The sequence below is a fragment of the Protopterus annectens genome, chromosome 13.part0, assembly GCF_019279795.1.
Source record: "Protopterus annectens isolate FY-2018-M chromosome 13.part0, PAN1.0, whole genome shotgun sequence".
Taxonomy (NCBI): Eukaryota; Metazoa; Chordata; order Ceratodontiformes; family Protopteridae; genus Protopterus; species Protopterus annectens.
The window spans coordinates 801585275-801610632 of record NC_056747.1 but is presented as its reverse complement, the minus strand read 5'-3'; the positions used below and the strand labels follow the sequence as shown (position 1 = coordinate 801610632).

Genomic DNA, 25358 nt, shown 5'->3' with positions numbered 1-25358 from the left:
TGAAAAATGAGAAATGGTTTTATTGCCATAAGGGCCTGTAGCTCAGAGACTCTTCTTGCTGAGGTTACTGCCAGAAGGAAGGCTGTCTTCCAAGACAGAAATTGCAACTCTGAAGATGCTGCTGGTTCAAAGGGAGGAAGAGTTAATTTTTCCAGCATGAAGTTGAGGTCCCATGCAGGCACTGGTGGTTTCCTTGGAGGGTTGATGTTCTTTATACCTCTTAGAAACTGTCTTAGCAATGGGTGAGAAAATACAGGCGGATCAGTGTTATATTTGGCAGATATTGCTGAAGCATGTAGTTTTATGGAAGAATATGAAAGGCCATTGTGGAGCATTTCAGCCAAGTATTCCAGGATCTGTGGAATGCTCATCACTGATGGGTCTTGACCCTTTTTGCTGTTCCAGATAAGAAATCTATTCCATTTTGCTGAGTATGTTTTTCTAGTGGAAGGTCTGCGCGCCTCCAGGATGATATCTTTTACCCTTTTGGAAAGTGTATCCTGAGTAATAGTCATGGAATCTTCCAAGCTGTCAGCTTCAATGTTTTCAAGCTGGGGTGTAGTGTCCTGTAATTGTGCTGTGTCAGCAGAAGTGGCCATTGAGGAAGGAGCCACGGATTGGTGTGTGTCAAGCTCCGTAGCAGTGGGTACCAGTGTTGTCTTGGCCAGTCTGGAGCTATCAGTTTGACTTTCGGTTGCTCTGTCTTGATCTTTAGTAACACCTTGGTCATCAAATGAAGAGGTGGGAAGGCATATAGAGTTAGAGAGTTCCAACTGAAGGAAAGGGCGCCCACCTTCCATGCTTGAGGATGGTATGTCCTTGTGCAAAACGTTTTCAGATGCTGATTGAAGTGGGAGGCATAAAGATCTATATCCGGCCTTCCCCATGCTTGAGCTATTTGTAAGAAAATGTCTGGATGCAACATCCATTCGTGTGAATCCATGATGTTTCTGCTTAGGCTGTCCGCCAGAACATTGTCCTTCCCTGGTACAAACTGGGATTGTAGCTCTATTTTCAATTGTAGGGAAATATCCCAGAGATTCATTGCCAGTCTGCAAAGAGGGTAGGAATGGGTACCTCCTTGCTTGTTTATGTACCACATAACTGTGGTATTGTCTGTCTTTATTAGTAGATGGCCCTGATGCATGAACTTTTCGAAGGCCTTGATTGCATGCATCACTGCCAGCATTTCTTTTGGTTGATATGCAGGTGCTTTTTTTTTGTGTCCATTGTCCTTGAATGCATCTGCCCTCCATGTGCTCCCCCCATCCATGGTCTGAGGCGTCTGTTGTTATGGTTTGACTTGTATGAGGCTTGCTGAAATGCAGACCTTTGTTTATCTGGCTTGCTTGAGCCCACCACAGAAATTCCTTTTGAAGGCATGGAATGAGTGGGATCAATGTTTCCAGGCTGTGGCTGTGCTGAGACCATAGACTTTTTAGGTACCATTGTAGTTTCCTCATATGCAGCCTTGCATGTGGAATCAGAAGAATGCAAGATGCCATGAAACCCAGGGCCTGCAGGATTTTCCTTGCAGTCATCTGGGTGTGTGTTGCCAATCTTCTGAAGTATTCTGGTAATTGTTTTTGTTTTTCTTTTGTCAGAAACGCCATCTGGGTGTTTGTGTCCAGTGTGGCACCCAGGAAAGGTATTCTTTGGGATGGTACGAGACTTGATTTCTGAATACTGACTGCGTATCCCAAGGCCTGCAGTAGGTGAATGACATAGTCCAAGTTTTTTTAACAAGGCTTGTTGGCTGTCCGCTTGTATAAGGCAGTCGTCCAGGTAAGGGTATATTTGTATCCCCTGAAGTCTGCAATGTGCAATTACTGATGCCAGGCATTTTGTGAACACTCTGGGCGCAGTAGATAAGCCAAAGGGCAATGCTGAGAATTGATAATGCTCTGAGCCTGCAAGAAATCTGAGGCATCTTCTGCAACTTTAGTCTGATTGGAACATGCAGGTATGCCTCCTTGAGGTCCAGAGTTACCAGCCAAGACCCCTTGCCCAGCATGGGAAGGAGTTGCTGTAAAGTCAGCATTTTGAATTTTGGCACAATAAGGTTAGTATTCAGTGCGGACAAGTCCAGAATGGGTCTCCATTGGTTTTCTTTTCTTGGAACAAGGAACAGTCTTGAATAAAATCCTTGTCCTTGTTCTGCAGAAGGAACCTTTTCTATTGCTCTTATTTGAAGTAGGTTTGTTGTTTGAGTGCCTCTGCCCTTTGATTTGGTGGCAGGTTTGGCCTGCCATGTCTTGTTGGCAGTGTAAGAAAATGGAATCTGTATCCTTTGTCTATTACCTCCAGTATCCATTTGTCCTTTGTAATATTGTGCCAGTTTTTTGAGAATAAAGATAATTTTCCGCCCAAAGGTGCTTCTAATTGAGCCCTGGATGGCGGAGTCAAAGTCAAGTCATTGAGATTGTCCTGGTGGAGCAGTGGAAGGTCCTGCCCCATCTCTCTGGTTCGGAGGCTGTCATTGACGTCCTCTGTAGGAACCTCGAGTTTGCCCTCTACCTCTGCCACGTCTGTTTTTGCCTCTTTGAAATTTGTCTGTGTCAGGAAAGGACCAATGCTTAGAAGGCCAATTCCTGCTGAATCTTGGAGGCTGTACCTGGAGGAAATCTTTGACTGTTTGCACTGATTTTGCCTTTTCCTCTATTTTCTTTAAAACCTCTTGTGCAGTAGCACCAAATAGCTTATGTTTCTCTAGTGGTGCGTCCAAAAGCTTAATTTTCACATGGTCTGGCAACGTTTGTTCCTTTAACCAAGCATGTCTGCGTATGACCGCACCTGTCATTGCTGCTCTACATGAAGCTTCCAATGCATCATATCCACACTGAAGGAAATGGCTGCTAACCTGCTTAGTATTATGAACCAATTCCTGTAACCCCTTTCTATCTAACGGTTCAGGGGAAGCCAGTTTCTTTAGCAAGTCATCCAACATGTATTCCTGATATTGAATCATATGAAATTGACAATTTAATGCTCGCATAGAAAGGGTGGAAGATGTATATACTTTCTTGCCCCACCTTTCTAAAGCCCTAGAATCTCTTTCCGAAGGGAGTGGGTTCTTAGCAGTAGTGGAGGAAACCCCTTTAGGCCCCTGAGAAATAGTTTCAGGGTCAGCAGTATTGGCTCTTGTACAGAAATTGATGTGTGTCTGGGACCCTGTAGTACCTGTCTGGCTTGACAGGAGCAGGGGGGAGGGAGTCTGGGGAAACACTAGATTCTAAGTACACATCATCTAAAACATTTAAAACTGGAGGAATAGCTAAGGGTCTATGCTGAGGTAGCTTTAAAAATTCCCTTAACCTTTTCCTAGAATCTGAGTATTCTTGGCCTTGCCATTTGAAGTGTTCCCTCATGGAATGAAGCGTTTCCCCAAAGGAAAAAGTACAGTTTTGTACCTACCATAAATGTAGATGTTCGAAGATCCACATTGCTGCAGTCATAACCTGTGGGTAGTCCGCTGTCCTCGGTCGGCCCGAATACCAAAGTGTTAGGCTGGCGTCGGTCATGGTCGCTTAGATCTGACGTCAGTACGCCGTGGTACTAAAGCGCATGACCGACGTCATATCCTCAGTCTTTCTTGCCCCAGATGTCAGAAGGCCCTAAAAATAAAGGCCATAGCCAAAAAACAGGAAAACATCCAACCACCCAGGTACAAACAATAATTACAACCCAAACCACACAACCACCCTAAAGTACAGTGGGGAAGGAGGGAGGGAAAATTGGACTGCAGCAATGTGGATCTTCGAACATCTACATTTATGGTAGGTACAAAACTGTACTATGTTCTTCATCTCACATTGCTGCAGTCATAACCTGTGGGGTAGAATCCCAAAGCAAAGGTGAAGGGAGGTTGGCCAAATCATAAAGCATTGGGAGCTGCTAACATGCCCTGCAAAACTGCAGTGGCAAATCCAGCCCTAGATTTTGAATAAAGAGGGAGATGATAATGTTTAGAGAAAGTGTGCACTGAACTCCAAGTAGCTGCCTCCAAAATATCTTTAGTAGCTACACCCCTCAGGAAAGCAGTAGAAGTGGCAGTAGCCCTAGTGGAATGAGGTCTGATTCCAGCCGGAATCTCCTTACCATGATGAGAATAACAAAAAGCAATACAATGACCAATCCACTTAGAAATAGTTTGTTTAGAAACAGGTTTCCCCTGAGAACCCAAAGCAAAAGAAACAAACAACTGTTGAGACTGTCTAAACCCTTTAGTTCTGCTCAAATAATAACGCAACTGCCTGTGAATATCCAAAGAATGCAAAATCTTTTCCCCTTTATTTTGGGGATCAGCATAAAAAGTAGGCAAATGAATAGACTGGTTTAAGGCTACATTTGAGACCACTTTAGGCATGAAAGTAGGGTTAGTACGCAAAGAAACCCTGTCCTTATGAAAAATTAGAAAGGGTTCAACTGCCATTAGAGCCTGTAATTCAGATACCCTTCTAGCAGACGTAATAGCCAACAAAAAAGCTGTCTTCCAAGACAAAAACTTCAACTCAGCTGTAGCTGCAGGTTCAAAAGGAGATAAAGTGAGTTTCTCCAACACAAAATTGAGATCCCAGGAAGGAGTAGGAGCTCTACGTGGGGGTCTTATGTTCTTTGCCCCTCTAAGAAATTGCTTGAACAAAGGATGAGAGAATAAAGGTGGGTTACAGTCATAGTGAGCAGAAATGGCTGCAGCATGAACTTTTACAGAGGAGAAAGACAAACCCTTGTCTAGTAATTCTGTAAGATACTGAAGTGAAACACTCAAATTAGGTACTGAAACATCAAAGCACTTTGCTTTGCTCCAAAGGAAAAATCTCCTCCATTTATCAGCATAAACCTTCCTTGTACTAGGCCGTCTGGCCTCCAAAATAACATCCAAAACTTGTTGAGGAAGCTGCGACCCTCCAGGGTCTAGAACAGAATATGCCAGGCTGTCAGATGCAGGGACTGTATTCTGACGTTGATGAAATGATTGCCTGCCTGGGACAAAAGGTGTGGACTTGCTGGCAAAGGCCAAGGAGGCTCTCATACTAAACTCCTCAGCAGAGGGTACCAGTGCTGACGTGGCCAATCTGGAGCTATAAGAATCATGGAGGGCTTGTCCTGTCTGACCTTCAAGAGCACCTTGGGAAGGAGAGGCAGAGGAGGAAAGGCATAGATGTGAAGATTTGTCCAACTGAATGATAGAGCATCCACTTTCCACGCTTTTGGATGAAACATCTTCGTGCAGAACTTTGGCAGCTGGAAATTTAGTGGAGAAGCGAACAGATCTATGTCTGGAGTCCCCCAAAACACTGTCAGCTGTTGAAATACATGAGGATCCAATTTCCACTCGTGGGGATCCACCATTTGTCTGCTAAAAACATCCGCTAAGGAGTTCTGTGCTCCTGGCAGAAACCTTGCCTGAAGAGAAAGATGCAAACTGAGAGCAGTCTCCCACAAAATCATAGCTTGTCTGCAAAGTGGGTACGAATGGGTTCCCCCCTGCTTGTTGATGTACCACATGACAGTTGTGTTGTCTGTTTGAATCAACACTTGTCCTGGGTGAAGTAGATCCTTGAAGGCCTTCAATGCAAATTGGACTGCTAACATCTCCTTCATGTTGATATGCAAATGTTGAAGTCTGGCAGGCCACGTGTCTTGAACCCATTTTCCATTGAGGTGTGCTCCCCAAGCCTGGTCCGAGGCATCTGTCGTCAAGATCTGACTCGCCTCTGGTCGGGTCACAGAGAGTCCCTTGTTTAGGTGACATTCCTGAGCCCACCACAAAAATTCCCTCTGAATGCAAGGTATTATCTGAATGACAGTGTCCAAATCGTGGCAGTGCTGAGTCCATACACTTTTGAGATACCATTGTAACTTCCTCATATGCAGTTTGGCATTGGGAAGCACCAGAATACAAGATGCCATGAACCCCAAGGCTTGAAGGACTGTCCTTGCAGTCAGCCTGGACAGGAGAGACAATTGTTGAAAGTAAAGGGAAAGATTTCTTTGCTTGTCCGGGGTCAAAAACGCCATCTGAGAGGCTGTATTCAGTCTCACACCCAGAAAGCACATGTCCTGAGAGGGTACTAGACTGGACTTTATTTCGTTCACAGAATACCCTAGGCACCTTAACACTGCCATAACATACTGAAGATGGTGAAGTAGCTTGTCTTTGTCTTGAGCAAGAATCAGGCAATCGTCCAAATAAGGATAAATTTGTATTCCTCTTAACCTTAAGAAGGCTATCACCGGAGCCAGAACCTTTGTGAACACCCTGGGCGCAGTAGATAAGCCAAAGGGCAATGCAGAGAACTGATAATGTAAAGTCCCAGCCCGAAAACGCAGGAATCTCCTGCAGCTTGGCCTGATAGGAATATGAAGATAAGCCTCCTTGAGATCCAGAGTTACCATCCAGTGATCTTTGCCTAGCATAGGTAGAAGTTGTTGCAAAGTCAACATTTTGAATTTTGGAATGTCCAGGTATGTGTTGAGAATAGACAAATCCAGAATTGGCCTCCAAGTGTTCCCTTTCTTTGGTACAAGAAACAGGCGAAAATAAAATCCTAGGCCCACCTCTGACGGAGGGACCTGTTGGATAGCTCCCATTTGAAGAAGTAAAGAAATCTGTTTGTGAGCCTCCGCCTTTTGCTGAGGAGGAACGTCTGGCATGCCTTTGAAAGGGGGCAATGTGTGGAAATAAAACTTGTAGCCTTGGTTTATAATGTCCAACACCCATTTGTCCTGGGTCACTAAAAGCCAATTTTGCCTGAAAAGTGCCAACTTTCCGCCCAGAGGAGCTGCCAGACAGGAAGGATCGGGCAGCTGAAGATGCAGGTCATTGGGTCTGCTTACGAAAGGACTGGCCCCTGCCCTCACCTGTAGACTGCGCAGGGGAACTCCACGTCCTAGGCCTAAAAGAACCCTGTGCATGAGCTCTGCCCCTACCACGTCTAGATCTGCCCCTAGACTGTAAATCAGAAGAAGGGTAAGCCCAGCCCTTAGTAGGCCAATTTCTGCTAAACTTAGGCGGCTGCACCTGCAAAAAATCTTTAACCCCTAACAGTCTGCATAGACTTAGCTTTGTCCTCCATTTTCTTCAAGACTGACTCCACAGGAGAACCAAACAAAACTTCAGACTGAAGGGGAGCATCCAAAATTCGAGCTTTAACATGCTCTGACAAGTTCTGATCCTTAAGCCAGGCGTGCCTACGAATAACTGATCCAGTGGCAGCCACCCTGGAAGAGGCCTGCAAAGCATCAAAACCACACTGCAAAGAATGCTTACTCACCTGATCAGAGGCATGAACCAAATCCTGTAATTCTTTACACTCTATACCTTCTGCTAAAGCATCCACCTTAGATTTCAATTGACTAAGAAGAAAATTCTGGTACTTCAGCATATGAAACTGGCAATTTAAAGCCCTCATTGCAAGAGTGGAAGAGGTATACACTTTTTTACCCCACCTATCTAAAGCTCTAGAGTCCTTATCCATGGGAACTGGATTCTTTACAACAGAAGCCCTGACACCCTTAGGTCCCTGGCTAATAGTTTCTGGGTTAGCCCTAGGGCTCTTATACAAATATTTATGAGCCTCTGGCACCCTGTAATACCTGTCTGGCTTAACCGGGGCAGGAGGCAAAGAGTCTGGATTAAGGGAGGCCTCAGAGAAAACATCCTGTACAACATCCAAAACCGGAGGTATAGCCAAGGGTCTATGTTGAGGTAAAAACAAGAATTCCCTAAGCCTCTTTCGGGAATCTGAGAAATTCTGACCTTCCCATTTAAAATGCTCCCTCATAGAGTGCAGGGTTTCTGAAAAAGAAAAATCCTCTGGAGGGGAAGCTGAAGGACTAGAATCCTCTGCGTCCGAATCAGAATAAGGGGGAAAATCCTGAATGTCTTCAGCTGAAGACTCTGAATAATCTGAAGAATGTTCCAATCCTTCCACCTCTGGCTCCACCCTAGGCCTCTTGTCTGGAGGGGGCATAGAACCTCTGATCAAGGTAATCAAATCTTCTGCCATTTTAAGCATGTGTTTTTTAGGCACAGAACCCGCAGAACTAGGACTGACGCCAGAGGAAGACAAACCAGGCCTGGCCTTTGAAGGTACCTTAGAGACAGAAGGAGAAGGCCTAACCACCTTATGCAAAGAAGGGAGCACAGCAACCTGAGAGGCCCCCTCAGCCTGACCCGACTCCTGAGAGGCCACATCTTGCAAAACTAAGGGTTTCCCCTGAGACTCAACTGAAACCTCGGCCGGATCCACAGATTCCACTGTGGTTTCTAAAGAACCGGCGTCCGGAACGGACGACTCATCCTGCTTGGATTTCAACGATTTCTCTTTACGCTTCTTCGCGGTAGCAAGCGTCGGAGGATCCAACGGCATATTGTAATTACACCGCTTACCGAAGACAAGCCTAGCACAATCTAACCTACGTTTAATGGTGCGCTTTTTAAATTTAGCACAAAAGCGACACCCGACTACGTCGTGCTCAGGCCCCAAAGAAGGAATACAGAGAGAGTGGTAATCCCTATGAGGTATCTGTTTCCCACAAGAAATACAATTATTCACTTTTTCTGACATCCGGATTTAACTGAGGCAAGAAAAGACAAAAATATTCCCCAACGGGGTACTTAGCCCAACTTGGATTCAGTCTGAAACTCAGAATACGGCACTTGCAAACGCTGCTTCTGCTTCGGACCATGCGGCAAGAAAGACTGAGGATATGACGTCGGTCATGCGCTTTAGTACCACGGCGTACTGACGTCAGATCTAGGCGACCATGACCGACGCCAGCCTAACACTTTGGTATTCGGGCCGACCGAGGACAGCGGACTACCCACAGGTGATGACTGCAGCAATGTGAGATGAAGAACATCTCCTCAGGAGGAGAAGCAGAGGGAATAGATTCCTCTGCATCAGAATCCTCGTAGGCCGGGAAGGCCTCCTCCTGGTAGTCTGAATGTGCAGAATCACCTGAGGCCTCATCGGAGGACTGGGAGTCTACCTTCTCAACCCTAGGCCTCTTGTCAGAAGGCGGCTGAGAGCCTCTATCTGGATGAGGCTGTGAACCCCTAATTAAAGAAATAAGGTCCTCAGCTAAACTTAAAATTTGAGAACAAGAAGTGGATCCCAGAGAAACAGATCTTGGAGGGAGAGACTTAGCCTGTTTGGCAGCCTTAGCACGTGTGTAGGCCTTAATGGACATGGACACTGGAGGCCTGGCAGCCCCACGTGCTGGAGTAGGTCTTATCCACTGAAATGGTGTCAGAAATATCCTGGGCTACGGTCTCAGAGGGGAGCACAGAAACCGGCACCGAGCTGGCCTCCAGTACCGAAGTAACCAGTGGAGCGGTGTCGTCGGTCTGTAGCGGTTGCGAAACCGGATCAGAAGAGACCGAGACACTCGCGGTATGCCTAAGCGTGGTGTCGGCCGAGACCGCGGGTGTCGGTCCTTATCCTTCCGTTTTTTAGGTAAATGTGCTGTCGGAAGCTCCGATGGCATGATATAACAGAAATCTTCCCCAAAATAATCCTGTGCAAACTCTGACCGACGCCTAAGAGTGCGTTTATTGAAAGAGGCACAAGCTGCACAGGCCGAGACGTTGTGTTCTGGGCCTAGGCAGGGTAAGCAGTAAGAGTGGAAATCCTTATGAGGTATTTGTTTCCCACAAGTTAAACAATTATTAACTTTTTCACTTTTATCTGACATCGGCTGAGGCAAGAAAAGGTCCCCAACGGGGTACTTAGCTTTTTTGAAGACTTCAGTAGCTGAAAACACAGGAGCTGGTCGACCGGCACTTGCGAACTGCTTCTGCTTCGTGGCGCCACGCGGCAAGAAAGACTGAAGAAGATGGCGTCGGCTGACATTTTTATTCCCCAGGCGCTCTGACGTCGGGGAAAGGGCGACATCAGCTGACGCCGGACCCAGACTTTGGAATCCGGCCGACCGAAGGGCTGCCTGAGGCAGGACAACCCATATGTCAGGACTGCAGTTGCATCCTTGAAGGACATCTGTTGCTAGAGCAAAGTCTCTACCACATTTTACAGTGCATATATGGAATAAACTCCCTCTATTACAGGGTCTGAATCATATCTATTAAAAAAAACACATATTGATAACTGAGTTTATACCAAGATTTATACATTTATACTGAAATCTACGTTTTGAATGAAAAAAACCTGCGTCTGGAACAAAATGCCAGACTATTAAAACAATAAATGTAAATTCTTTTTTCTACTATTTTTAAGACTATTCTTTTTTGTCATGACTTTAATAAAATTTCTTTTGTTGAAATTATAAATTCACTATGATTGGTCTTGGTACCCTCTTGCCTTATGTATTTGCCACATATTTTCTAGGACTTCTCTTGATCTGTAGTTCTTCAGACGATGTACCCATCCCATTTGCCAACATACTCTAAACCCTTCCCCACTTCTTGGGGTAGCAGTGAATATTTAAAGTCTCTCTTCTGGAACAGACATCTAGTTCCAGTAACTATTTTTTTTCTTGGAGTGCTTCATGTTCAATATTTTTTTTTCCCTTTCTGTGTCTTAGACTTGTATTATCTCATTTAAAAAGCTTATCAAATGCTTCTTCCATCTTACCCACATCTTATAATTTATCTTAATATAGACTAAGCGATTTTAAAACTCATATGCATTTGATTAATCTTTTCTTCTAGCAAAAAAAAAAAAAAAAAACTCTTGCAATTTTTTTAAAACTATGTGATTAACTTGTTAAGGCTTGGACAACTCATCTACATGATGTTTTCTTTCCTGTGGTTGCTCTTCTTTGCAATTAGAATTTTTTTTTAATCGCCTTAATTTTTTCTTCTCAAGTCCTATTAATACTCATATGAATAGACTTTCTACTGGCTTTTGACATCTTACTCAGTACATCTTTATTTAGCTGTTGTCTAGATAACCACCTTATTAGAAGTCCCACTCTCCTGTCATTTTGTGTGCTTCCAAAACCCCATAATTCAAGTAGGCAGTGGTACTTGTTGCACTCTTCTCCCACTGTGTGACTGAGCAGTTTTCTGTTATCCTATATGTCTTGCACTGTTTTAAATAACTCCTTTTCACCAGGTCTGATTAACAAAATGAGTCCATACTTTATAGTTTGAATTAAATGGGAGTACTTCAATGGACCACACAGCTAAACCTTCTGTGAACATATGCTTCTTGAGATGATCAAGGCTGCATTGCCTAGAGGGGTTCTACTGTAATGAGACTTGCCCTTTCCCCGTTACTGTGGCTAATGTGGGGCAAAGGGGGCAGCCACCCTGGGCACAAAGTACTAGGGTGCTAAATCAGCAGATACCGATCGAACTTCAGTGCAGTGTATTATTGGAATTCAAGTGCCAGTATTGCATTTCTGCTTACTTAGAACTTCATGTGCGGCATAAACTATAGCAGCTGTTTGCAACAGTTTAAAAGGAAAGAGAATATATATATATATTTTTTTGCTCCTCAATGCAGAGCTTGGGGGGGGGGACCAGATAATCTAGCTTCACCTCTGCTTTTCTCTTTTTGATTTTATTATCATTTTTGTGAGGAGCGGGATGGGATGGAAGGCACAAAGAAGGCTCAGATTTCAGAGGATGGAAAGGGAATTCAGTGCCCAGGCTCCACTGTATGGAGACTTATCATAACATTTCTTTACCATATAGATGTTCTGCAAGGTGAAGAAGTCTACTGCACTACAGTCTAAATGGCCATCACATCTGACTAGCATTTACACAGGCAGTTCAAAGATCTGTTCAGATGGTAAGTAACCACATTCTGCTTCTGGGTATACAAACAGCTGGAAGATGCAGGCCCTGCTTCCAGATCAAATCCCATGCTATTCATGGTAAATCTGCAGAATAGTTATGACTGGATTCTCCAATATGGGCTAATAAAATGTCACAGTGGTACTGTCTGTAGCTAATCTCTGGGTAACCAGATAAAGTAATGATCTGAAAATCTGCAGTGTATAACTTATGATCATTCTTGCCAACATTCATATTCCATCAGGGTCTACTGAAATCACTTCCCTAAAATTTTAGCCCCCCCCCTCCATGTGCCACCCAAGGAATTTGCAAACAGAGACACAGTGAGCCTCAGTCAACAAAGGGGAGAGCCATGAACTAGCTTCAGACTACTAAGCCCAATACAGGAACAAGGGGAATTAGAATGAAGACTGACAATGTTGCTTTCAAAGTTTTCTTGAGGTACCATCACGGACCACAGTCAGAAGGACCACTATGACTGAGACTAACGTATAACCCAGAGTGCTGCAAATTTGGACTGTGAGATGGCTTTTCTTGTCAGAGTGAAGAACTGATGCAAGGAGGATTTTCTCCTCTGACAATGATACACTGGGCTGCTCTGATTTCAAACTCTGAACTCAGCAACAATATTCCCCTTGTCGTGAGTACAGCAAACACCAGAAGTAAGCATTTGGTGAAAACATGTGGTGCAGCAAAGGTCAAATGAGAAACAAGTAAATTTGGTAGTGACTGGCTCTCACTACAAATCAGACGATGTGTCTGTTCTCCTTGTGTACGGCAATATATGTAGGCAGGTGTCATACACAAATTTACCAAAACAGCATCCTAGAGAAGAAAGGAGAGCAACCAGTTGCATAAGCATTTTGAAATTGATTAAAATGAATGAATAAAATGAATGAATGAATGAATGAATGAATGAAGAATGACTGCCTTTTGTGTTGACCTTTTTCAAAAATGGTGCTTGCATAATGTAAGGTATTCTCAAGAAGAGAAGTCCCACTCCCTGCCTGTCTGACAGTAAAAACAGATAGTCAATACAGTGGGACTTGGCCACAGCATGCAGACCTCAACGGTGTATGTTAGAGTTACAAAATTTCTCGATGATTCCCAAGGATCTTACACAGTTTCATGACTGTACAGAAGGAAGTAGACATTGATTTTATGTGCCTTTTCAACAAAACTGAAAGCAAACTGTATACTTGCTACTCCCTTCCTTCAAAGAAGAAATGCACATTTTCTCATTAACACTTCTACAACAGTTTATGACTTACACTTCTTACTGATTGCATTTTTGCACTCTGAATAAGTTTGCTAAAAGAAACCATCCAAAAACAGGTAAATGCTGTCCCTATTAACATGCTCCTATTTATCCACCTTTGTTTCTTGCCCAGCCTGACTCTCACTCCATCTTTCCCTAGACTCTCAAAATTCCCTTTTCAACAATGTTCTGCATTGATAAGAGTGTTACTTATACCTGAACTCGACTGCTCTTGTACAACTGCAGGATGGTTACCAACAAGCCATATACAGTGTGCTAAGCCTCAATAACATCTTGTATCTGAATCAAGTTCATGCATTTAATTGTACATTTCAAAAACATTTTAAGCCCCTTGAATTTTAATCAAGTTAACCATAATCTATTTAAAACTTAACTCTATACCCAAGCCACATGTTTAAATTATATACATATAATTTAACATTTTTTTGGTAATAAAACTTGGAAGCCAAGTACCTGCGGTATCAATAACTTACCTTGGACAAATACTCCCTCATAACCTGGATAAAATATGGCATTGCAAAGTCCATAATGTTATGCCTCCAGGCAGTTTCCAGCACAACGTCTGGCCTCAGTAAATCATAGCAGGTAAATAGGCAAGCTGCGAAGCATTCATTTTTTCCCTCCTGCAGGAACCACTGGAGAAGCTCTTCAGCCAGTTCTGTGTCTTTTGATTCGGAAGCATACTGCATAGAATCCTAAACAAAACAAACGGACACAAACTTCCTGGTCAAACATGAAAAATGTACTACTTACATTAATATTAGAAGTTCAATGAAGTAATTTCAGAAAATTTCAACAGGCAAGTAAAAGTTTTAAAAATCAAGTTCATTAAAAGTTCATCCCATCTCATCGATGTACAGTGATAAAGCCTGGTCTACAACCCAGATAACCCATATTCAAATAGCTTGGGCAATGAAACAAATGAATAGGGGAATGTGGGAAATGACAAGCTACAACTCACCAGTCTGAGGTGTGGGGTATTCCTCACCTGGCTTAGCTACTGCCCCATTGCTAGGAAGACAGCTCAAGCATGGTATGCAGGTGCTGGTGCACTAAAATGCTTGGGCTGAGACTACTCAAGCTAGTGAATGTATCTTTTGTCCACATATGCAAAGGAGAATACGTGCGCAGGACAGATGGGCACAGGTAATCCCTGTGATGATGCAGGTGCACACATCACCACCAGATGATTTTTTTTTTTTTTAATGGGGAGGGCCTCACTAGAAAAAAACTTTTATCCAAATTGGAAAAGTTGCTGAGGTTGCATGATATGGATAGTTCCCATTTCAGGCACTAGTCAGAAAGGATGTCTGTTATAGGACCCTTGTCTGAGGGAAAGCTATACAAATCTGTGCCAGGTGACAAAGGTGCACAGCAACAGGCAGGAAGAGCTAAGTGTGCAGAGGGGTAGATGGGACCCTCATCTGCCTGGATGATGGCTTCTCCTGATGGCTCACCCATACTGTACCCAGTATGTCTCTAGTATGGGGGAATGGCTGGGATTAGTTTACTGTTGGAGGCTTTAAAGTCTTCAGGCAGACAGACAAAAAGCATCCTGGGGGAAAAAAAAAACACATCAATAAAATTTCATAATAAATATGCATAGTTCTTTTTTTCAGTCCTAACAGTTGTATGGCCTGAAATATAAGTTGCATTTTGGGGATGGGGACTACAAATTAACACAGAATTTGATGGATAAAGATCACCTGACCTAGTTACTGTCCTTTTCTTTATATATTAGCAATCGCCTAATTCCAACTTCTCCCCCAACCCACGCAAGAACTGCCTTATGTTACATTCATTCTTCAGTTCTGTTACTGAATTTCACTTTACTACCTTACCAAGAAAAATTGTTAAAGCCTCCAACACCCTTTCTCTGAAATGACATATCCTTGCACACCCCCTTATCTGTCCAACTTGTAAAATCATTCCATATTTATTATACATTTTACCTTGAGAAATGGTTCTCTTGACTTCTGACATAGTTCGTCTTACTCCAACACCCACCTGTCAAACACTATATAAATATAGCTCTTTTATTCTCTATGTGGCTTCCTCTGCAGACCATGCACTATGTTTGCTGGGTTCTTTTGCCTCTACATGTTCTTTGCAGTTAGGATGTCTCCAAACTATATGAAACAGTGAAAATAAACTCTTACTGTCAAAGAACGATATCTTCTTTCTGCTGAGAATGCCTTGTGTTTTAAATCACATTGAAAAGTAATCTCTCCTTAATTACCTGGGTGACCAGATAAAACTGCTCATTTACTATTAATTTATTTCCAACTATACTCTTTTAGGGTTTTTGATTCCTAGGTGCATTACTCTGCCATGAATTTGAAATGTCATTCAACAGACCTTTACTCCAATCTTGCCAAGCATCCACCCACTCACTCTGCATCTTCAGGTGAATCAACACTGTTACACTTCAGCAACGTGGTATGCATCTTTCTTCCCACACAATGCCACTCACAAAAAATAAACTTCATTAATGAAACCTATACCTTGCACATTACACCCCTTTGACAGTGTACGCTACAACCACATCCACTTCAAATCTTTTCAATTTATTAGCTACTATATGTGATGTGAAATTTCTTGCTAATAACAAAGTAAACTATGCTAACAGGTCAGCCTCAGTCAAACAACTTTTAGATTTTGCCAGGCATGATTTTCTTTGCTGTGAATTCATAAAGCCTCAAGTCCAGCACCCCTACTGTTTCCCAAATACTGTCATTCTTCAGTGTCCCCTCCATTTCTTTAAAAGAGAAGTAAAAATGGACCACAGCTTTTGTCTAAAAGAAATGTACAGTCTCACTTTGCCAACTTTAGAAAACCATTAAACTAATAACTGAAAGATAAAGCGAACTTTACAGCAAAATAGAAAAAAATCTACTATATGGAATATCATTAACCCTGTAGTCACAGAACCAATATTTTAAGGGGTCACATTGTTTATTCTAATTTCTAGGAGATATAAAGGCTAATTCTTGTACTTTAAAAGTATAGTTGAGTGAGGGTACATAAATTCTGTGCTCATCTGCAGTAGTTATGAGGACCTTGGCTGCCTTAGACAAATCGGCCCTACCAAGGGTCTTCCCTTTTCCATTCCTGCTTTTAACAACACTTTTGTGAAGATCAGAATGGGATGGAATGTATACATAAGGAAGCATTGGTTCCAAGGAATGAAGAATGCATTCACTGCTGAAGCTCCATGGAGCATAGTGTAGTGTCTCCTCATTTTACTCTTTTCTGTTGAACAACAACCTAATAAATAAGCAAAAGGAGTTAGATTAGGAAAAAAAAGCTGTGTTCCTCATTTCCCACTGAAGCTCCTTGGAACGTGGTGTAGGATTTCATTGTACTAAATTTTTGATGGGGGAAACCTAATAAATGAGCAAGGAAGTTTGAATAGGGGGAAAAGCTGAATCTCACCATGCATCAATGGCAATAATATTCTCATATCAAATAGGGCGTCATAAGTAAAATGAGATGAATGGACAGAAAGCAAAGGAAGGGATGAGAATATTGAGAAAAAATCAGGAGAAAGATAAACTACAGAAATGTAATAAAAGCCAACAATGGGAGTCTGGAAAATTTAAAAATTATAAAAGTTTTGGAGATAAATGGAGAATGAAATAGGTCAGCAATAGGAATAACTATGAAGAGTGCAGACAGAATTAGAGGAAAGAATGAAAATGGAACTTAACATGTGAGACAGAGCTTGGAAACTTAAAGAAATCCCAAAAGATATAAGAAATTACTTGCACATGAGCAGAACATAAATTATTAGCATGGAAATTAAAGTAATGGAGGAAACAGCTGGAGGTCAGGAAAATAAAGAAAGAGGGACCATAATTGACAAAGGAAAAAGTATAAAGTTCTATTAAATGAACAAGACTATGGGGGGGGGGGGGGTATGGAAGGTTGTAGTGGAAGAAAGCAGAGGAAAAAAAAAAAACACAAATAAAGAAACAGGGCAAGTAAGCAAGCATACCAGAGTATTCACATTGGCCTCAATGCATTGTATGTGCTTTTGCTATTTTGAGATTGGGGTCTAGTCAGATACTGAGGTATTTATAATTCTGAACCATTTCTATTGCTTCCTGTGGAGTTGGTAATGACCCAGTTTGTAGCTACCTTGACCAGCACTGGCTATGACCCATACAGAATGGTTTGGGTTGCCTTTGCATTTAGAAAATATGCCAGATTACCCACTAAGGGGAATACCATCTTGCATCTTGTCCTTAATAATATAGGAGCATTTGCAAAATCCCTTGCATATCTATTACTTGTTAGGTCTGACCATAAAAACAGTCTTCTTCGAAATAAAACTGAAACCAGAAATTCCTTACACCCAAAGTACCTTAAGAAAATTCTTTAAGACAAATCACCTACTCCTAACGACAAACTGGCAAGCTTCAAATCCCCACCATACCTAGTTAACTCCACTGAATATGCAGAACTGTACACCACACTTACTAGCAGATAAACAGCTGCACAGACACAACTATATCCCATAGAGAATTTTATTTATTTTATTTTTTATTTATTTAACATTTGTTGACCGGGAATGTCCGACTAGGTTCCACAGAGCCTGTTTTCAGTGGAGGCCCGGGGAGAAATGCTCCAGATGCATGTCTTTGGAATGTGGGAGGAAACCGGAGTACCCGGAGGAAACCCACGCGAACACAGGGAGAACATGCAAACTCCACACAGAAGGCACCCCAGCCGAGAATCGAACCGGAGAACCTTTTGCTGTGAGGCGACAACGTTAACCGCTGCACCACTGTGCCGCCCAAGCAAGAAGCAAGTGCAGGTCAAACCCTAGAAACAAACCCAAATTTTGGGACCATATCAACAAGCTTTATTAAAAAAATGTTTTGACCAAAAGTAAGTAGAATTCCCATAATATTACATTTCTTCTCACAGAAATAAATAAAACTTAGCTTACTAAAATTCAAGATACACCTGAAACAGTCTCGCCTCTAGTCTAGCTATCACACAAGACAAAGTCCTAAAAGTGCTATCAAAAGCTAAAAATACTGCATTGATGGGTCCTGACAATATCCCTGGATGCATCTTAAAATCACATGAAGCATGATTTAGCCATACCACTAACAACACTGTTCAACCTCATCCTCCATACAGGTTTTGTACCAAGCAAATGGAGAACAGCTGGAGTCATTTCACTGCATAAGGGAGGATGCAGGACCTTCCACAGACTCAGGCGATTACTGACTTACAAGTCTAACCAGCCTCATATGCAAATCCATGGAAAGACTTATGGAATTACTCAGTCAGGGCAAAGGGAAAGTACAGTTGTGTACACTTAGCATAAATGTAGATGTTCAAGTGTATTCACTGTTGCATCCATCACACTTAGGTTATCCTGCCAGGGGTAGCCCTCAGTCAGCCCGAATACCAGAGGCTTAGTATTTCTGCATCGGTTGCTGTCACTTCAGGACTGATGTCAGGTTGTCAGTGGTATAAAAACAAGCAGCCGATGCCATTACATCTGTTTTTCTTGCCCCAAATGTCAGGAGCCCCCAAATGGGGATGTAAGTTATGGTGGAAAACACCACCAGTAAAAAGTAAATACCAATAACCCTGCAAGGAGTGAGGAAGAGAAAGAGAGAGAGACAAGGGGGCTGAAGATGGGAAACCAGGACTGCAACAGTGAATACACTTGAACATCTACATTTATGGTAAGTGTACACAAAATACAGTTGTGTACCTACCATAAATGTAGATGTTCGAGTGTATTCACTGTTGCAGTCATTACACTTGGGTTATCCTGCTGGCAGGCTAACCGCAGTCGGCCTGAATTCCAAAGTCCTGGTCCGGCGTCGGTTGCTGTCACCTCTTCCCTGACGTCAGTGCACCAGGGGTATACAAGATGCAGCCGACGCCATTTTCTTCAGTTTTTCTTGCCCCAGATGTCAGGTGCCCCCCCAAAAGGGTAGGCTAAAACATTGCTTATAAAAAGCATGCACTAAAATAAACAAAACCTTCATCTACAAGCAAATACACCACATAGGTTGTATAGAATAGAGAAGTACAGATAAGCCCCAGCAAAGAAAGGGGGATGGTGGGTGGGTAACCTGGACTGCAACAGTGAATACACTCGAACATCTACATTTATGGTAGGTACACAACTGTACTACGTTCATCGTGTTTCACTGTTGCAGTCATTACACTTGGGTTGAATCACAAAGCTGAGGTTGGGTGGCTGGATCTAAATAGAATTAGGAGTGGCTATGAGGCCCTGCAGAACTGCAGTGGCAAAGCCTGCTCTGGATTTAGAGTAAAGAGGCGAGTGGTAGTGCTTGGTAAAAGTGTGCACTGAACTCCCAAGTTGCAGCCTCCAAACTTTCCTTGGTTGGTACTCCTCTGAGAAAAGCTGCTGATGTGGCTGCTGCCCTGGTAGAATGTGGCCATGTTGTGCATAGCAGAAACTAATGCAGTGTCCTAGCCATTTTGAAATTGTCTGCTTTGAGATGGCCTTTCCTTGTGATCCTGCAGCATATGCCACTAAAAGTTGCTCAGTCTTTCTGAAAGCTTTAGTTTTGTCCAAGTAGAAGCATAGCTGTCTGTGTATGTCCAAAGAATGCAGAAGTCTCTCCCCTTTATTCTGGGGATTTGGATAAAAGGTAGGCAAATGAATGGTTTGATTAAGAGCCACACTGGATACCACCTTTGGCATAAATATTGGGTTTAGAGAAACCCTGTCCGGATGGAAAATGATAAAAGGTTCCACTGCCATTAATGCCTGTAACTCAGACTCTTCTTGCTGAAGTTATTGCTAGGTGCAGAGCTGTTTTCCATAAGAATTTTATCTTGGCTGTATTGGCTGGCTCAAAAGGGGGCACAGTGAGCTTTTCCAAGACAAAATTGAGATCCCATGCAGGTATTGGTGCTCTCCTTGGGTGTCTTATGTTTTTGGCCCCTCTGAAGTACTGTCTTAGCAATGTATTTGAAAAAAATAGGTGGTTCCATATTGTAATAAGCTGAAATGGCAGAGGCATGGATCTTAATTGATGAGAAGGATAGGCCTTTATCCAGCATCTCAGTTAGGTATTGTAAAATCTGAGGAATATTTGGAACAACCGGGTCAATTCCTTGTGCCCGATTCCAAGCACAGAATCTCTTCCATTTTTCTGCATAAGATTTTCTGGTGCTGGGCCTCCTGGCTTCCAAAATAACATCCATAACTGCTTTAGAGAGAATTGTGTTCTGAGTGGTTATATTATTCGCCAAGCAGCCAGATTTAAGGTTCTGACTTGGCTGTGCAGGATCTTATTGTTTTGTTGGGTCAGAAGATGAGGGATTTGAGGTAAAGACCAGGCTGGGCCTTGAGACAAGCTCTTCAGGATTGGGTACCAGTGCTGGCATGGCCAGTCTGGGGCAATCAGAATCATTTTTGGCTTCGCTTGTCTGACCTTTAGGATTACCTTGGGGAGGAGAGGCAGTGGAGGAAAGGCATATACTGTCAGGGTTTTCCAGCTGAATGACAGAGCATCCACCTTCCATGCTTGTGTGTGATAAGTCCTTGTGCAGAATCTCTGTAGTTGGCAGTTGTGAGGGGAGGCAAATAGATCTATGTCTGGGCATCCCCATTTCCTTGTTATCATGCTGAAGACTTGTGGATCTAGTTTCCACTTGTCTTTCCTGGCAGGAATTGTGCTTGCAGATGCACTTGATAGGCCAATGCTGTGTTCCACAAAATCATGTCTTGCCTGTAGAGGGGATAGGAATGTGTGACCCCTTGCCTGTTTATGTACCACATGACTGTAGTATTGTCCGTCCTTAGCAGTAGTTGTCCAGGATGGAGTAGATCCTTGAAGGCTGTCAGGGCATTCTGTACAGCTAGCATCTCTTTCCGATTGATATGTAGATGCATTTGGCTTGCGGACCATGTGCCCTGAATACATTTTCCTGCCATGTGTGTCCCCCAGGCATAATCCGATGCATCTGTTGTTAGAGTCTGCCTGGCGGTGGGTAAAATGAATGGCTGTCCCTTGTTGTGGTGACAGGCTAGTGCCCACCATTGAAACTCCTGTTGCAGGCAGGGAGTGAGGGTAATTAAAGTTTCCAGGCTGTGGCAATGTTGAGTCCAAACACTTTTTAGGTACCACTGTAGCTTCCTAATATGTAGTCTTGCATATGGAATTAGCAGAATGCAGGAAGCCATGAAGCCCAAAGCCTACAGAATTTTTCTTGCAGATAACTGGGTCTTTGTTGCCAACATTTTGAAGTAAGAAGTCAGTTGCCTTTGTTCGTCTGGCGTGAGATAAGCCATCTGGGCAGTTGTAGTTAAGCTTGCACCCAGGAATATTATCTCTTGAGAAGGTACTTGTTTTGATTTCTTTTCGTTTACTGTGTACCCTAGGGAAATTAGTAATCTTTTTACAAATGCCAGATGCTTTAGTAGAATGTCCTTGCTCTCTGCTTGAATAAGGCAGTCCAAGTAGGGATATATTTGTATTCCTCTTTGTCTGCAAAATGCAATTACTGGTACCAGGCATTTTGTGAAGACCCTGGCCGCAGTAGATAAGCCAAAGGGCAGTGCAGAGAATTGGTAGTGCATTGAGCCAGCTATGAATCTGAGGTATCTTCTGCAAGACTGTCTGATTGGGACATGCAGGTATGTCTCTGAGGTCCAAAGTTACGAGCCAAGCCTTCTTGCCCAGCATGGGCAGAAGTTGCTGCAGTGTCAGCATTTTGAATTTTGGAATGTCCAGAAAAGTATTTAGAATAGACAGGTCCAGTATTGGTCTCCATGCTTTGTCCTTTCTGGGTACCAAGAAAAGCCTTGAGTAAAATCCTTGCCCCTGTTCTTGCTGTGGTACTCGCTGAATAGCCCTCATGTCCATGAGAGATGAAATTTGCTTTTGTGCCTCTGCCCACTGATTGTGTGGCAGGTCTGGCATACCTTTTGCCTTTGGAAGGGTGTGAAAGTGGAACCTGTAGCCCTGAGAAACAATATTCAGAACCCATTTGTCCTGGGTGATCGTGTGCCAATTTTGTGAGAAAAGTGCTAGCTTTCCCCCTAAGGGTGCTGCCAAAAGATAAGTGCTTGGCAGTGGCAAGTCATTGGGACTGTTTCCTATATGGTTGTGATTTGTCTTCTCTGCTTTTGGGGGCTAAAGCACCCTATTGTTTAGGTCTGTTTGAGCCTTGGGGCTGAGATCTGCCTCAGCCTTTAGGGCGTCTGTATCTGCCTCTGTGGCCCGACACTGGAAAGGACCAATTTTTAGAAGGCCAGTTCCTGCTAAATCTGGGTGGTTGAACCTGTAAGAAATCCTTTACAGTCTGCATTGATTTCGCTTTATCCTCCATTTTCTTTAACACCTCTTCTACCTTAACACCAAACAAAGTATCATGCTGTAATGGAGCATCCAATAATTTTGCTTTAACATGATCAGGCAGAGTCTGTTCCTTTAACCAAACATGCCTTCGAATGACAGAGCCTGTAACTGCGGCCCTGCAAGAGGCCTCTAGTGAATTAAAACCACATTGCAAAGTATGGTTTCTCACTTGTTCAGCTGCATGCAATAAATCCTGCATTTCCTTGTTTTCTGGACATTAAGAGTTTGTCAGCATTTTCTGTTTAAGCAGAGACATTAGGTATTGCTGATATTTAAGCATGTGAAACTGGCAATTTAAAGCCCTTACAGCTAAAGTAGCAGAGGTGTAAACTTTTTTCCCCCATCTGTCCAGTGCTCTAGAATCCCTATCAGAGGGAACAGGGTTTTTTGCAGTGGAAGCCTTGACCCCTTTGGGACCCTAGGATATAGTTTCTGCGTCAGCAGCAGGGTTTTTATAAAGAAATTTTTGCGAATCTGCAACCCTGTAGTACCTATCTAGCTTAACTGGTGCAGGGGGCAAAGAATCAGGAGACAGACTGGACTCTGAAAATACATCATCTACAATGTCTAGAACAGGTGGAACAGCAAGAGGTCTGTGTTGAGGAATAAAAGAAAATCTGAGCCTTTTCTTAGATTCTGAATAATCTTGGCTCTCACAGTGGAAATGCTCCCTCATGGTGTGCAGGGTTTCCCCAAAAGAATAGTCCTCAGGAGGAGAGGCTGAAGGGATAGATTCTTCAGCATCAGAGTCCTCATAGGGAGGAAGAGAGTTATCCCTGTTCTGAAGAGGAGTCAGATGAAATGTAAACCTGATTAGAGGAATCATATTCAGTGTCTTGCCTAGGCCTTTTATCAGGAGGGGGATGAGAACCTCTGATCAAAGTAATTAGGTCTTCGGCCATTTTGAGCATCTGTTTCTTAGGCATGGATGTCTGTCCAGGAGAATGCTGCACTTGTTTCTTTGTCTTTAAAGCTGTTTTAGTCTTTGTCTTGGAAGCTGAAGTTGGCTTGATATAAAGCTGTGTAGGGTCTGAAAACACCCTCAGAAGCGGATGCCTGCTCAGCGGCTCCGGACCTATCTGAGGGATTAGTTTCCATAGGCCCAATACCTTGAGTTTCCAGAGGCTAAGTTGTCTCCACATGGGAGTCGGAGGTGGCCTGTGGCTCTGAGGTAGTGGGTGTCAGGGGCTGCGAAAGCGCCTCACTGAGAACCGGCAACTGGCCTAGAGGAGGCTTCGTCTTCGGTTTTGGACCTCGGATGCCTGTCCTTTTCTTTTTCCTTGGGCTTTTTATGAACTCCGGCCGTCGGCTGTTTTGACTGCATTATATAGTTAAACCTTCGGCCAAAGTAATGAAATGCAAAATTGTACCGACGTTTAATAGTGCGTTGGTTAAATCTAGCACAAAACCGACAACTAGCAACATCGTGATCAGGGCCTAGGCAAGGAATACAGTAAGAATGAAAATCCTTATGAGGTATTTGCTTCCCACAAGAAATACAATTGTTAACTTTTACTGACATCGGTCTGGAGCAAGAAAAAAGTTTCCCCAACAGGGTACTTAGCTTTATTGAAGACTTCAGATCTGAAATTCAATTTCGAAAATCTCAGGAGTCGGCTGACCGGCACTTGCGAACTGCTTTTGCTTCGGACACTGCGTGGCAAGAAAGATTGAAGAAAATGGCATCTGCTGCATCTTATATACCCCTGACGCACTGATGTCAGGGAAGAGGCGACAGCAACCGACGCCGGACCAGGACTTTGGAATTCAGGCCGACTGCAGGTAGCCTGCCAGCAGAATAACCCAAGTGTAATGACTGCAACAGTGAAACACGAACATCTGTACTATGTTCTTCGTGTTTCATTGTTGCAGTCATCACACTTCAGTTGATTCCCAAAGCTGAAGAATGGGTGAAGGCAGTCAAGAAGAGTTGGGGCTAACTAAAATGCCCTGCAGGACTGTGGTTGAAAAGCCCGTCCTGGATTTGGAAAAGATAGGCAGGTGTTAATGCTTGGTGAAGATATGAACAGAACTCCAAGTTGCAGCTTCCAGAAGAGGATTAGGGAAAAAGGTGGGCAAATGAATAGATTGGTTGAGAGCCACACTGGTCACCACTTTAGGCATGAAAGTTGGGTTAGTCCTGAGGGAGACCCTGTCAGCATGAAAAATAATGAAGGGTTTCACAGCCATAAGTGGTTGTAGCTCCGAAACTCTTCTGGCTGAAGTGATGGCCAGAAGCAAGGCTGTTTTCCAAGAGAGGAATTTTAACTTTGCTGACGCTGCAGGCTCAAAGGGGTAGCGTGAGCTTTTCCAACACAAAGTTAAGGTCCCAAGCTGGGGCAGGGGCTCTTCTTGGTGGCCTAAAGTTGTTAGCCCCTCTCAGGAACTGCTTGATGAGAGGGTGCGAGAAGAGAGGTGGCTCAGTGCTGTAATGAGCAGAGATGGCAGAGGGATGGATCTTAATGGAAGAGAAGGATAGGCCCCTGTGGAGTAGGTCTGCTAGGTAATCCAGGATGAGAGGTAAAGAGGGCTGTGCTCGGTCCAGTCTTTTAGTCTGGATCCAGGAACAATACCTTTTCCACTTGTCCGCACAGGATTTTCTACTACTGGGTCATCTGGCTTCACGTATGACATCCAGTACCTGCTTGCTTAGGCTGGCCACTGGAGGAGAGGTCAAGGAATAAGCCAGACTGCGAGATTCAGAGTCTGCAATTGCGGATGCAAGAATTGTCCCTCCTGCTGAGTCAGGAGAGTTGGGATCTGTGGGAGGTGTCATGGAGGCAATGGTGACAGACTGAGCACAGTAGTGGGTACCAGTGTTGGCGTGGCCAGTCTGGGACAATCAGGATTGCCCTTGGTCTTTCCTACCTTATCTTGAGTAATACTCTTGTAAGAAGAGGTAGAGGGGGAAAAGCATAGATTGAGAGGTTTGCTCACCGGA

The 25358-nt window shown here is 43.4% G+C and overlaps 1 protein-coding gene across 1 annotated transcript in view; it reads right to left on the bottom strand.

Annotated features, from left to right (window-relative positions):
- Positions 1-25358, bottom strand: part of CLTC (clathrin heavy chain) — a 2794584-nt gene that overhangs the window by 331243 nt on the left and 2437983 nt on the right. Inside the window, exon 36 of the mRNA XM_044054892.1 lies at positions 13520-13741. Within this exon, the coding sequence (XP_043910827.1) occupies positions 13520-13741 (222 nt within the window). The remainder of the gene's footprint in view (positions 1-13519; positions 13742-25358) is intronic.